General features: G+C 51.2%; 1 protein-coding gene across 1 annotated transcript; it reads left to right on the forward strand.

The window, feature by feature from the left end:
* Positions 1 to 1,048: 1,048 nt before the first annotated feature.
* Positions 1,049 to 11,190, forward strand: MB (myoglobin). The gene is made up of 3 exons (XM_082420834.1): positions 1,049 to 1,231; positions 6,842 to 7,064; positions 10,504 to 11,190. Exons 1-3 carry the CDS (start codon positions 1,137 to 1,139, stop codon positions 10,648 to 10,650), a joined length of 465 nt encoding a protein of 154 aa, XP_082276960.1. The 5' UTR covers positions 1,049 to 1,136; the 3' UTR covers positions 10,651 to 11,190.
* Positions 11,191 to 13,899: the final 2,709 nt, after the last annotated feature.

The following is a 13,899-nucleotide window of genomic DNA, read 5'->3' on the forward strand; positions in this document are numbered from 1 at the left end:
TTTGGTACACAGCACTGTGCAAGGTCCAAGAAATACACAGATGAATAAAACAAAGCCCCTGACCATGTGAAAATCAAAGTATGGTGTTCAGGAGCATGGATTTGGGGGCCTGAACTCCTGGGTTCAAATCCCAACTCTTGCATCAACTAGCTGTGCAACCATGGCAGATTTCCTTAACTTCCCTCCATGAGATGGTGGTAATGTCCGTATTTATCATATAGGGCTGTTGGGGGACTAAACGAGTTACCAAATGTAAAGTGCTTGGAATAGGGCCTGGCACCCAGCAAAGTCTCGTGAGTATTGGCTGCTATGATACTAATGGAGGGGCCAGCATGGAAACAAAGAAATAGGATGCAATGAGGTAAGCAGTGCAACAGGGACACATACAAATAAATGGAAAGGGCAGAAGTTAATTGTACCTTGAGGGGTATATCCAGCAAAACTTTTCAGAGAGAAATATGTGAGCAAGACCATGAGGCCAGGAGTTTTCTGGGTAGAGTGGGAAAATGCAGACTCCAAGAGGTTATGGCTCTGCCTGGGTCCACCCAGCTATAAGCAGGAAACCATCTAGCCCCTTCCCACTGCCCTGATGGGTGAGGGCATTCTGGCAAAGTGGGCAGAAGGTGGACAAAGCGACTGCTAAGGGTCAGGACAGTCCCAGGGCCAGCCAGGGTGACTGCTGCCCTGGCTAATAAACATGACAGGTCCTCTTGGGATGGCTGACAGCAGGGGGAGTTGGGTTTCAGGCCATTGGCATCAGCCTTGGTCATGCTCTTTCTGTTGGCCTCTGAGAGCCCAGACGGTGATCCAACCTCCTCCCCACTCTTTCCACACATACAGCTCCTCCCCCACCCCCAACCTGAGGCCTGAGTTGTCCTACCACCCCACAATGGCACCTGCCTCAAAATAGCTTCCATGTGAGGGCCAGAGAAATGAAAAGATTAGACCCCTGCATGAAAGGGGGGGGGGTGCAGGGAGGGGGAGAGAGAGAGTGAGCGAGCTGTCAAGTGATCTCTGTCAAGCATCCGGGAAGGTATAAAAACCCTTTAGGGCCAGGCAGCCTCAAACCTCAGCTGTCGGAGCCAGGACACCCGGTCAGCCCACACTCGCTCTTTTTCTCTTCTTCAGACTGTGCCATGGTGCTCACCGACGCAGAATGGCACTTGGTGCTGAACATCTGGGCGAAGGTGGAAGCTGATGTCGCAGGCCATGGGCAGGATATCCTCATCAGGTAAAAGGAAGAAATCCCATTTCCCCTATCACCTACTTCCTTCCCAAAGATCAAGAATGTTCGCCTGCAAGGTGGAACGGTTGCCCGGGGTTGACCAGCTGGCTGCGTTAGTTGACTTTGTTAAAGCCCTTATTTGGTTTTCCTTTGCTTTTATGTGTCAGAGATTGGAGTCAGGAAAGGAAAGGGGATCCATCTCACACCTATGCCAGCAGCTGGAAGGAGCTTGACAATCAAATCCTGGATGCCTAGAGCCCACTAAGTGGTATCCTAGAATTATAGACAGAATTAACAAGAAAAATCTGAGAGATCTGTCTCACCTCACCTAATGGATGAGGACAAAAAGGACCTGAGAAGGGAAGGATGACCCCAGAGTCACAAGTCCATTAAAGTCTGTAAAATGTCAAGGCTAAGACATGGCTTTCAACATGAGATATGTAGTTCTAGAGCTGCCTCTGCCACCGAGCAGCTGTGTGACCTTTAAGAAGGTACACAACTTCTCTGAGCCTCAATTGCTTCTCCTATAAAATGGGTGGAAATCCTAATATATACGATATAGAGTGGAAATAAGAATTAAATAAGATGATGCACGTAGGGGGCCCAGCATAATTCCTGGCATAGAGTGAGTCCCAGAAGATGTTAATAACTATTATAGATGAAGCTTAGACTTGGGCCCTTTAAAGAATTATAATTAGTAAACAGAAGACAGAGACCCATTAGTGACTTTTTTTTTTTTTAAAAAAAAACCTCAAAGGTACATTTTTAGTTTTTTTTTTTTTTTTAATTATCTATTTATTTATTCACTTATGGCTGTGTTGGGTCTCCGTCTCTGTGTGAGGGCTTTCTCCAGTTGCGGCAAGCGGGTGCCACTCTTCATCGCGGTGCGCGGGCCTCTCACCATCGCGGCCTCTCCTGCTGCGGAGCACAGGCTCCAGACGCGCAGGCTCAGTAATTGTGGTTCACGGGCCTAGTCGCTCCGCGGCACGTGGGATCCTCCCAGACCCAGGCTCGAACCCGTGTCCCCTGCACCGGCAGGCAGATTCTCAACCACTAGCGCCACCAGGGAAGCCACCCATTAGTGACTTTTGATGTTGAGTATGTCTTGAATTTGAGGGCTCAGAATAGTCTCCAAGCACATCTTGCCTTCTGTAGCAACGGGTTCCTGAATAAACAAACAAAACCCCCCACAAAATTCTGAGTTTTTTAAGTAGAAAATGGCTTGTGGCTTGTAAATAGAATCTCATGTCCCAGTTGCCTTCTTCCCCAAATGGTGATAAGCTCTCCCCTCCTCGTGGCCCTTTCTCATGCTCTGGGCAGCACAGGTCAAAAGCCGAATGGGATGTATGTACATCAGTATTTCTGCACGTGGGAGAAGGTGGGCCCCAGTTACCACCAGTGAACAGACTGTCTTTCACACTTTAATTTACAGATGAATTTCTCCTTCTTTATGAGCCAAAGTAGGTTATCTCCTACTTAGATGCCCTTTCAGCCTCCCTCGGGCTTCACCCATCTCCAGCTCCCAAATCTGGGGAGAATGCCCAGTCCTATAAGCCCTGTTATCTGGAGTTCGAGCCCTTAATAGTTCATGCCAGAAACACTTGAGAGAGGACAGTCAAGTTCTCTGTTGAATCTAACTGATTAGATTCTTGGGGTGTTCCTTTATGTCTTTCTCCTCTTGTGTCTCTGTCGCTTGGCTACTTGGGTTGCAACAGGTCCTGCCTGATTGGACAAAATGCTCCCCCAAAGTTGACATCAAGTCCTCAGCCATCCATTTGCTGTGTGACCTTGGACAAGTTGCTAGTCCTCTCTGGGTCCCATTTCCCTATTTGCTGAGTGAAGGGATTGCCTGCCACTGTCTCTGAGATCCCTGCCTGCTCTCATGCCCTGGCATTCTCTGACTCCATGATCCTACCTTACTTTTGGAGAGGTGGCCGGGTAGCTGGGGTGGGAGACCAGTTTGCCAAGCAGGAGTCTTTCCCAGGTGATCTGGGGGCTGCCAACCCTAAGTCAGTGACTTGGATGTCTTGAAGGAGACTTGGGGTATTGTGTCATGGGGAAACATCTCCTCCTTTCCCAGGGTGGATCAGAGAGAACTCCCTGGGGCCAGGTGCCAGGGACGAGACATGATGCTGGAGACTGCTGGCCCCTGGCAGACCTCAGAGAGCCCAACAGCCTGTCACGTCTTAGGCTGTAGGACATGCAGAAACCACGCCAACTGGTTCTGCCCTCTTAGTGTTTGGGATATGGAGACAAGGAGAAGGGGCTGCAAACTCCTAGGGCTGAAAGTGCCCCTTTAAGACCTGACCTTTTGGTTCTGTTCCAGATGCTGAACCTGGGCTTTCTTACTCATCTTGAAAAGGTCATTTCTCCCATTCCTCTGATTATAAAAGAGGGCAAATTCTGTTCAGCTGAGTCTGTTAATAAAACACTGAGGGCTTCACTGCAAGTATGTGATCATTATGTTCTAGAACATAATAGCTGGAAGGTCAGTTGGAGAGTCTGGCTCCAGGAAAGGGGGGGCTCAGGAGGGAGGAGGCTGCTGAGAGGGCTTCAGGCCCCTGCCTTTCCTTCTTTTCCCCAAATTTTTTCTGCTTTATTTATTTTTGCATTTGAACAAAGGATTTTGAGGCCATGGAAAGTTTGAAAGCCACTGCTGGTGGCCAATGCGTCTCATGTCGCCGGGAGGAAACACGGCCCAAGAGTCCGAGCCACCCAATGGCAGCTACAGACAGAACCAAAAATTCCCAGTCCTAACGATGATGATGATGGTGGTGGGGATAATGATGATGGAGATGGTGATGATGATGATGATGATGATGATGGAGATGGTGATGATGATGATGATGACGATGATGAGGGAGATGGTGATGATGATGATGGAGATGGTGATGATGATGATGATGACGATGATGAGGGAGATGGTGATGATGATGGAGGAGATGATGGTGATGGCGATAATGGTGCTAGAGATGGTAAAGAGGACAGCAAATATTTATATATAGAGTACACAGTGATTGCTAGGCCCTGTGTTAAGTGTTTCACATATATTTACTCATTTAAGCCTCACAACAACCTTATGAGGTAGATATTATTATGATCACCACATCTAACAAAGAGGTTAAGTAACTTGCCCAAAGTCCCACAGCTGGAATTCAAATCCAGGCGACTTGGATCAGTACGCCTGCTCTCGACCCCTATGCTACATCATCCCACAGTCTTGACACACTAGAGATGCGTTCCCATCCTCATCTGGTTCTTTGGTTCTAGAGCAGAGAAGGATTTGTGCAGGCCTGGGAGAATCCTCTGTCTTCCGTGTGGGTGTCTGATTGGGCCCCAGCTCAGAGAACAGCTGGGAAATGGCCTCCTTTCCCTCTGACTTGCCAGCAGACCTGTGATAAACTAGGCAGGTTGACGATAGGATTGAGGATGAAAACACAAGGCAAGTGAGCACTTCTGAAACACTGGAGAAAAACCCTCCACCCGTTTCTACAGGGCGGGGGCCTTCCATCTGCTCCTTTTCCGGGTAATTGCTGTCACAAACATCCAGGTATGGCCTCCTGTGGCTGCCCTGGGGGCTCCCAGCTGCAGGACTCGGGGCCGAGAGAGGGAGGCGGCTGTGTGGTGCCAGGATGATCTGGTGGGCTCTCCTGAGCCCAATTTTTCTGCCCTGTTTAAAGCGAACCTGGCTCTCTCTCTGGCTGGCAGGTGCTGAGAGTGGAGGGTGAGGTGGCGGTCAAACCTTGGAACTTGGAGGCTGAGAAATCAGCTAGACCAACCCTTTTGGTTTACAGATAGTTACGCCAAGACCCAGAGAAACCGAGTGACTTCTTCAACGTCACACAGCACATCGGAGGCAGAGCTAGGGCCAGAACTCAGCTTCCATAATTCTCAGTGCCGAAGTCTTTCTCCCAGACATCCAGGGAACTCCCCAAATGTTTGAGATCCCTGGCCGCCTTGGGTCCCAGGTCCTTGGCCCTCTTCTGCCCCAGACAGTCTTCCTCCAGTGTCCCGACCTCAGGCCTTCGCCTGTGGGTTCTGGGTCTTGCATCTGTCAGGCAGGAGTTCAAGGATCATTGTCACCAGATAATAATAGTCAGGAGCTCAGGGACCCTTGTGTGAAAGGTGCCAGGGATGAACTGTCAGTGATGTACAAGGTTTGGCCGGCACCCCAGATGAGGTGGTGACATTGGGCATGGCTGTGGACAGCCCTGAGTGTTCTGGGGGAGTGGGAGGGATACGCCCCCTGGGAAAGGGAGCGCTTCCCGTCCGTGCTACGTCGTGCATGCATGTGCGTGTGTGTGCACGCCCCTGTGAGTATGGGTGTGTGCCATGAGATACTTGTGCACACTGGAGTGTGTTCACAGTTAGGTTTAAGGGTGTCGCAAAGCCAGGAAGCTACAAAAGAGGAACCTTTAAAAGAACTGAAGCCATTAGACAGGAGAAGGGGGAGTCAGGGCAGACAGGGTCACTCCTGCAGAGGTTTCAGGGTGCGACACAAGGGAGAGAACGTGAGTTATGGAACCATTCATGTGGGTTTGTGTCTGGGCTCTGCCACTGACCAGACATGTGACCCTGGGCAAGTCACCTACCTCTGTGGTCTTCCGTTTGCCCATGAGTGAAATGGGGAAAATCACTCCCGCCCAGGTGGCAGGTATGACTCCCTTTAACTAACCTCCACCTTTCCGCAGCAGGAAAAACTGAGGTCCAAGGCGACAGGTGGCTGCTCAGATCACTGTGGCCAGCTCACTGGGACCCTGGCAGGAGCTGGGACCTGGTCTTTAGCGGTGGCTCCCACCAGGGACCCTCACCATCGGTACTGTGAGGGGCCAGGGAGGTGCAGGGAGTCAGAGCAAAATAAGCAAGAGCTTTCTGAGGTTTCTGAGCTCAGACTGGAATGGCTCTCACAGGTAGTAGTGAGTCTCCTGGAGCCAGAAGTATTTAAGAAGCCAAAGCGCGATCCCCAGGCAGGAAGCTGCAGAGATGGTCCCCTGCATGGGCTACTTTTTGAGTCACTCAGACCTGATTTCAGTCTGGCTCTTCTGCACCCCGGCCGTGTGATGTTGAGCTAGGACTTCACACTTCTTAGCCTCTGTTCTCTCATCTGTAAAGTGGGAATAATATGTCCCTAAAGGGAAGCGCAGGTGCAGAGCCTAGCACGGACCTGGCACACAGCGGGTGCTCAACAAATCCAGGTCGTTTGGCCCCAGTGCTCCCCCTTTTCCCTGCTCCACTGTGATGCCATTTAGTCATCTATGCTTCCAACAGCTTAGAGGAAATGGGGGTGAAGCCAGGTGCAACGTAGAGATGTCTTTCTTTCCTGCCTTTCACTGTAACAATGAATAAGAAGAAGATGATGATAAAAATATTTAATAATAGCAAGCATTTATACACTTCTTGTGTGGCCCTCAGCATATACTATCTCATTTAATCCTCACGCTTCTATAAGGAGGGACTCGTTATCTCCATTCCTTGGATGAGGAGGCTGAGGCACAGAGAGGTGAAGTGAGTTGCCCAAGGTCACACAGCTGGGAGCTGGGAGAGCGTGGGCTTGAACTCGGGTCTGGCCACCTCCAGACCCCCTGCATCTGACTCCAGCCCTCCTTGTGCCCACAGCCTCTTTAAGGGTCATCCCGAGACCCTGGAGAAATTTGACAAGTTCAAGCACCTGAAGACAGAGGCTGAGATGAAGGCCTCAGAAGACCTGAAGAAGCATGGCAACACCGTGCTCACCGCCCTGGGGGGCATCCTCAAGAAGAAGGGGCATCATGAGGCGGAGCTGAAGCCCCTGGCCCAGTCGCATGCCACCAAGCACAAGATCCCCATCAAGTACCTGGAGGTGGGCGGCGGGACCGGGGGCGGCTGGGAGGATGGAAGGAGAGGCCTCAAGCGCATGAGATTTGGGTTCAAGTCCCAGCTCAGCCACTAACTTGCTGGGTGACCTATGTCGTTCCTCTTTGTTCCCCCGTTTCCTCATCTGTAAAGTGGGTTGCCACCCACTTTGCCTTCCTCCTGGGTCATTGAGAGTCAACATATTTCTCCCCCAAATTAGTATCTTGTTACCAAGGAGGAAGTGGATATGGGATGCACAACTTGCATTCTCTCCACAGGTAGGTACCGTTATCACACCCACTCGACAGATGAGGAAACTGAGACACAGAAAGGTTAAGTAGCTTGTCCCTGGTCACAGAAGCAGCAAATGGCAGAACCAGGATTCAGACTAGGTCTCTATTCCTCCAGAACCCCGGCTCCTAATCCCTGTGACACTGGGAGTCGGAGACATACAGGTCTCGTTGGCAGGAGTTCGGCAACTGGGGCTCAGTTCCGGGTGGGAATTATTAGTTCCTACACCTTTACAGATGAAGACAGAAAGCCTCAGGTGTCAGAGGCATAAGCAATTGGTTTGAACCCCCTGTGATGGGCTGAGAAGTTGGGTGGGCTGGGGAGAGCCTGAGCTTCAAGTCCTATGTCTAGAACCAGTGGGAGGAGGGGATGTGGCAAGAGGGAGCACTAAGGTTCTGGGGGATAAAGGATCCTGTGGATATCAACCCTGGGGATGGGAGCAGCAGGCAGGTTGGTGCAGCAGTAAAGGTAAGGATAATTATGATAGCTCCCAGTTAGGATGGGCCATAATAAGCTATTTGCCTGGGTCACTGCATGGAATTCTCACGATTTCCCCATGAACGTAGGAATTGCATTCAGTGTTTTCTTTCCCTCTCACATAAAAGAAGTTCAGAGGTAGGGAGCCCAGAGCTGGTATGGAAGCCCCATAGTCACCAGGGATGCAGGTTCTTTCTGTGTTGCCATCCTTGGCATGTGGTGTCCACCCTCAAAGTTGACTCATGGTCCAAGATAGCTGCTGGAGCTCCAGCCGTCTGGTCCATATTCCAAACAGAGCAAGAGGAAGAGAGGAAGTCTCTCTTTTAAGGAGCCCTGGAACTCTCATCCAACAATGTTTTTTACATTTCATTGGCCAGAAGTTAGTTACAAGACCACATCTATCTGCATGGAAAGCTGGGAAATGTAGCCTATTACCACTCCAAATACAACTAGTTTTCTCTTACAAGGAAGAAGGAGAAAATGGACATTGGGCAGGCAGTTAGCATTCTCTTCCCCAGGTAGGTACTCTTCTCATCCCCATTTTACTGATTTGGAAACTGAAGGCTCAGAGAGGTTAAGTAGCTTGGCCCAGGTCACCCAGCTTATAAACCAGGAGGTACAATCTGATCTATGGTACTCTGGAACCCAAGCTCTTAATCCCTTGTGGCACAGCATCTCCCATGAACAACCACCACCACCATCCTCTTCAGCCTCACCACCCTGCATCCCTACCTGCTCCCCCAAGTCACACACAAACAATCCTGCCTGCCCATCTCAGCACCCCAGACATGAGGAGCGGGTCCTGCATCTGAGATTCTGCATGAGCAGTGGTCCCTGCCCTCCCCATCTTCTCTTGGCAAATCCCTGTTCATCCTCCAAGGCCCAGCTCAGCCACCTCCTCTGTCCTGGCCCATGAGGCAGTCAGCTGCTCCATCTGCCAGCCCTCCGCTGCGAAGGCATTTATCCTCATCGCTGCCATGGCGCCTGCCCGGCTGTATTGTAATTTGTCTCTTTACCCAGCTGTCTCCTGGCTGGGACACGAGCTCCTCAAGGGCAGACCCTGGCTCCTCCTCTATCTGAACCCCAGTGGCATGTGGAGGTGTTTACAACACAACTTGAATGATGGATCCCCTCTCTAGGGATGAGCAGACCGGCTCAGAGAGGAAAAATGATACAGCCAAGGTAGCACTACCAGCTAGCAGACTAGAGCCCAGGTCTGCTTAAAACAGGTTTAATTTACTGCATAATCCCTGCAAAAGAATTAAGACAGAGCCCCATGTCTGCTCTTTCCCTCACTATGGAACCTTCGTCTGTGCTCTTCATAAGAAATCTCTCCTTCTCACCTGTGAGTGAGGAGGCACAGAGGGCGCTGGGTGCTAAAAGCAACTATCTTTACTCAATCTTCCACCTGCCCCAGCCCACAATTTTCTAAGTATTTGTGGCTCTGCCACTGACCCAGGAAAACTGAGTGGGGGGACCTAATGGGGTCACGAGCCCCTATTTTACAGGTGAGGTCACACATGGAGGTCAGGGAGCTGGGCCTGGAACTTGGGTCTCTAAGTTCTCCATGGGCAGGGCTTGCTGACGTCAGTCCCTCCCCCCACTTCGTTTTGTTGTGTTTATGACATTAAAAGGGAATTAAACACATGTCCAAATCGATGGCCAGCAGCACATGTTTGTGGAGCTCTCCCTGTTTCTGAGCCAAGCAGGGTTTACTAGATGTTGACATTTGTGCTTCTGAGGCCGCCCTCAGTATATGCTCCCCCCCACTCACCCAACCCCACCCTGCTTTTGGCCACTTGCACCCCCGGCGCCGGAGAAAATGGGCAAACCCAACCGCGGCGCCTTCTCTGTCTCTGTCCCTGGCTCTGGCTGTCATTTGTCCACGATCCCCTGGGTCCACCTGCTACGTGACCTCAGTGTGGGCCTCTGTAAAATGACACCCTTTGACCACAGGCCAGGGTAGTGATTGGCATCAAATCTTTCTGAACCGTTGAAAAAGCACAGTAGCTTCTTACAGACACAAGATCTTTCAGTCCCTAAAGCAGTCCCGTGCTGTAGAGATGCCTGTGTCCATTTTCCTGGTAATGACATTGTGGATGGTAAAGCAAACAGTGAAGGTGAGGCTGGTGTAAGATACAGTTGGTCCTGGGGCTGAGTTGTAGGCCTGATCCCTTTCCTCTTCCCTTCTCTCCTTCCCTCCCACCTATATACTTCTGAGTACCAGCTCTGTGCTTGGCACAGAAAATATGATGTTCTGACCCCCTGCCCAAACCCCAAAAAGGCTATTTAAAGCAATCTCCATCCTAAGCCATTAAACGCAAAAACTAAATACACACAAATGGAAATAGTTTCTTTCTAGATTTTCTGAGTGCCAAATCCTGGATAAAACCATGGAATAGGAGCATTTCCCTTCCTTTCCGAGGTTGGGTCCTCAAGCTGAGCACAGCTGAGCTGTACCAAGATGGGCCTCCGTTTCCCCATCTGTACCTGTCTCACAGGCTTGTGGGATTAAAGGAGTTAATCCATGGAGGCCGCTCAGCCGCATGCCTGATGTATAGTAAGTGCTCAATAAACAACGACCCTGGAATAAAGAGAAGATGGGTTCGGGCTGATTCCCATCTGGCCCCTGGCTTGTCCTGCCCGTGACCAGTACCCCTCTGCCCCTGTCCCTGCAGTTCATCTCGGACGCCATCATCCATGTTCTGCACAGCAGGCATCCTGCGGACTTTGGTGCCGACGCCCAGGCAGCCATGAACAAGGCCCTGGAACTGTTCCGGAAGGACATCGCCGCCAAGTACAAGGAGCTGGGCTTCCAGGGCTAAGCCCCACCCCCCATGCCCCTCTCCCCACCCACCTGGGCAGGGAGGGAGGGGACTTAATCTTGTGTAGCTGTAGGGTTCGCTTCTGAGTGCCTGCTTTGTTTGTGAGAGGCGGGTGGGAGATGCGGAGGCGCTGGGGGCAGGGAGGGGGATGAGGGTTTGTTCAAGTGGTTTCACGTGCCTGGGGACCGGGTTTCCTGTAGAAGGTCGTCAGCTTGGTAACCAGGAGAAGCTTGGCTCTCCTCACTGTGGCCGGCAGTTTGGGTCACACTCAATTCGCCTTTCACCTAAATTCCAACCCAGTTCCTTCCAACCTCACCTTAAATCCCCAATCCAAACTGTCAACGTAAACTCCAGCCGCAATTCTCTGATCCATCACCTCACCCCGAGAAGAAAGCAGAATGCCCCCCTTGCAATGAGAAGGTCTGGGCTGGGCTGGACAGCCACACCCAGCCCCTGGGACGCGTGGTGTCTGGAACATAAGTGCACCTTCTCAGGTGATGGAGTGACTCACCTGGCTTAATAAAAGACTCGCATGCCATAGACTCTGCCTGGTGTTTTTCATCCCCTGGAGCAAGTGAAGGGGGGGTTCAGAGGGAGAAAAGGCCATGATGGGATTGTGTGTGCAGAGAGCCTTATGGGGAGGAGGAGGGGAGGGAGGGAGGAGGATGGGCAGGAGGCAGAGCCACCACTCAGTGGCAGGGTCAGTGCTGGGCACTGGGAGATGGAGGGCAGAGCCTCGTCTGATGGGGGCAGTGAGCAGTCGATCTGTGCCAGGAGCCCGGGGCTGTGTGAGCCCAGAGCAGAAGATGCAGAATCAGGGGAAGATGGTCATTGTGGGTACCACAACTTAGGTAATAAACTCAAGGATACTAGTTAGTAAGTGGCAGAGCTGGGTTTAATGTGTGGCCTGGAAGCTGGCAGGGACTCCAGCTGGGGAGACAGCTAGGCGGCCAGCCGCCGGCAGGCGCTGACCTTCTGGCCACAGAGCAAGGACAGATGCATGGGGAATAACTTACCAACACAGGCCAAGAGACACAATCCCTGTCTACAAAGGCCAACCGCATAGGCAGAATGTGTAAATTTCGCTCCAGGGACCCAGAATAAAACCTTGGCATGTGACCGTAGCAGCCAGGAAGCAGGCTGGAGCAGAGGCTACAGATAGGGGTCTGGTGGTCTGGGTCATGGTGGGGACCCAAGCCGAGAGAAACTTGAAGAGCACCCAAGATGCCCAAGTCCTCGGCCCCATACATCTCCAGGGGCTCCCAGGACAGGCAACCTAGTGCCCCCTGCCCTCAAGTGGCCAGACCCCTGTGATGAGCCCGACCTCCCCCCCCCAGATCTCAGACTGCGCCAAGGTTCATGGCCACTGAACAGGCCAGAACCCATCTTCAGAAACAGACATGTCTCAAATCCTAACGGGCTCATTTATCAGGCTGTGCTGCAGCGTCGGAGGACAGAGTAAAAGCCCCCCTCCTCCCGCTCTGCTCCAGGCTTTGGGAATTCTTATGCTATCTGAGAAGTTGAGAGAGGAGGGGAGGGGAAAACAGGAGGAGGGGAGCTTTTTGATCTGGAGCCTGGAGAAAAATTCCATGCATTTATATAGTAACTCCATTGAATGCCCAGGCAAGGAACACTTCTGTATAGGATACGTGTGCAGGATCTAAAGTGGAATAATCTGGTCCCTGCCCTCAAGCAATTGATAATCTAGTCAGGGAGATGATGTGCTCTGATAATTAAATCAGGGCAGAATAAAAATCAGAGTCGCAGAGAAGTACCAGGCATTTGTCACACACATTAAGTATTCGTTCAACAAATATTTCTGGAGCACAGCAGGTAAAGATCTGTTTATACCTTTGACGTGCAAAAAGGGTAACTTCTTTTTTTCTACAACTCAACTGAATTTTTATTTGGAATCCTCATTGTGGCTGGGTGGCAGCAACTTAATCTCAGTCTCTTTGAGGTTTCTCCCCCAATCCAAATGTCCCTGGGGTTTTGACTAATTAATTCCAAGAAGCTTACATGTGCCAGGTTGTAGCGTGTATAGGCAGGGAGGTGGCAATCTGGTCATTGCTGTCATCTGTCCCCAATAGTATCCTCAGGGATGCTGCACCCCACCTGGTCTTCAGTTATTGCCCCCATCAGGCACTTATGGAAATTCTGAGGCTGCCCAAGGCTCCTTCTGCCTGACGCCACTTCTTTCCAGGGACCCGCCCCAGCCCCATTCGGCTCTGCCTGGGACATGAAGCACAGGTTTCCTCTGTTCAGACCCCACAGGCCTGTTTGAGCTTTCTCTGCTTCTGGCAGGGATTAGCAGAGCTTGTGCCTGGCTTCCCTGTACGGTTATATGGGGTGTGCACTGCACATGGGTGCCTGGCTGGGGTGCGGGAGGGGCTAATAAGGCTAGATCCAGTCTGTGATCCAGTTGCCAAGCTGTGCACCTGGAAAGGGTGCCTTTTCCTCATTCACACAAGGGCGCTCTCTGAGCTAGCAGTGGCCCCCAGCAGAGACAGAACCACTTTCTTTGGGAACCGCCACCAACTGCAATCTTATTTCCTTTTCAAGTCCTTTCCTTCTGATGGTTCAGAAAATGATTTTCCAGCTGGGCAGCAGGGATGCCTCATGATTTCCTCCAAATCTTTTGCCCTTTCTGTGTGTTCTCTCTGTTCCTCTCAGGTCTGAGCTTTTGAATCTGCAAATCCAGGCAAGGGATACGTTTTTCTTGCTTTCAGCTGTTACATCCTTTCTTGAGGCTTGGGCACAGAAATGCGTTGCTGTCTTAAAAGGAAAGAGCAAAGGAGGAAAGGAAATCCCAGGGGAATATATAGGCTAATATTTTTTAAATGTGATCCTGCAATGGCACATATTCTGCATTGATCTAACAAATATCTCTTGAGCAAATATTATGTGCCAGGTCCCACCCAGGTTGGGACTAGGGGTCCCAGCTTCAAATAAGGTAAACATGGTCTCCTCCTTCGTGAAGCTTCTGTGGAGTGGGAGTGAGAAGGAGAGAATCTGGAATCCGCGCTTCCACCACAGGGGGCGCAGGTTTGGGGTTTGGTCCCTGGACGGGGGAACTGGGATCCCACATGCCCCACAGCGTGGCCAAAAAAAAAAAAAAAAGAATCTGTGCTAGGTCTTGAAGGTAGCAGGGAAATGTATTCATTAGACAAATATCTACTGAGGGCTGCAACATACCAGGCCCTGGGCTCACTCTGGGGCGCCCTGGTGAAGCCCACAGGCCTGGCCCCA

This window comes from Balaenoptera physalus (genome assembly GCF_965194825.1).
Source record: "Balaenoptera physalus genome assembly, chromosome: 13".
NCBI lineage: Eukaryota > Metazoa > Chordata > Mammalia > Artiodactyla > Balaenopteridae > Balaenoptera > Balaenoptera physalus.

What these genes read in the sequence shown, in the direction of transcription:
- MB (XM_082420834.1), top strand. Translation starts at nt 1,137, where the DNA reads ATGGTGCTCACCGACGCAGAATGGCACTTGGTGCTGAACATCTGGGCG. An exon ending in GGGCAGGATATCCTCATCAG is followed by an intron (nt 1,232 to 6,841) that starts GTAAAAGGAAGA and finishes TTGTGCCCACAG; the next exon opens with CCTCTTTAAGGGTCATCCCG. An exon ending in TCCCCATCAAGTACCTGGAG is followed by an intron (nt 7,065 to 10,503) that starts GTGGGCGGCGGG and finishes CTGTCCCTGCAG; the next exon opens with TTCATCTCGGACGCCATCAT.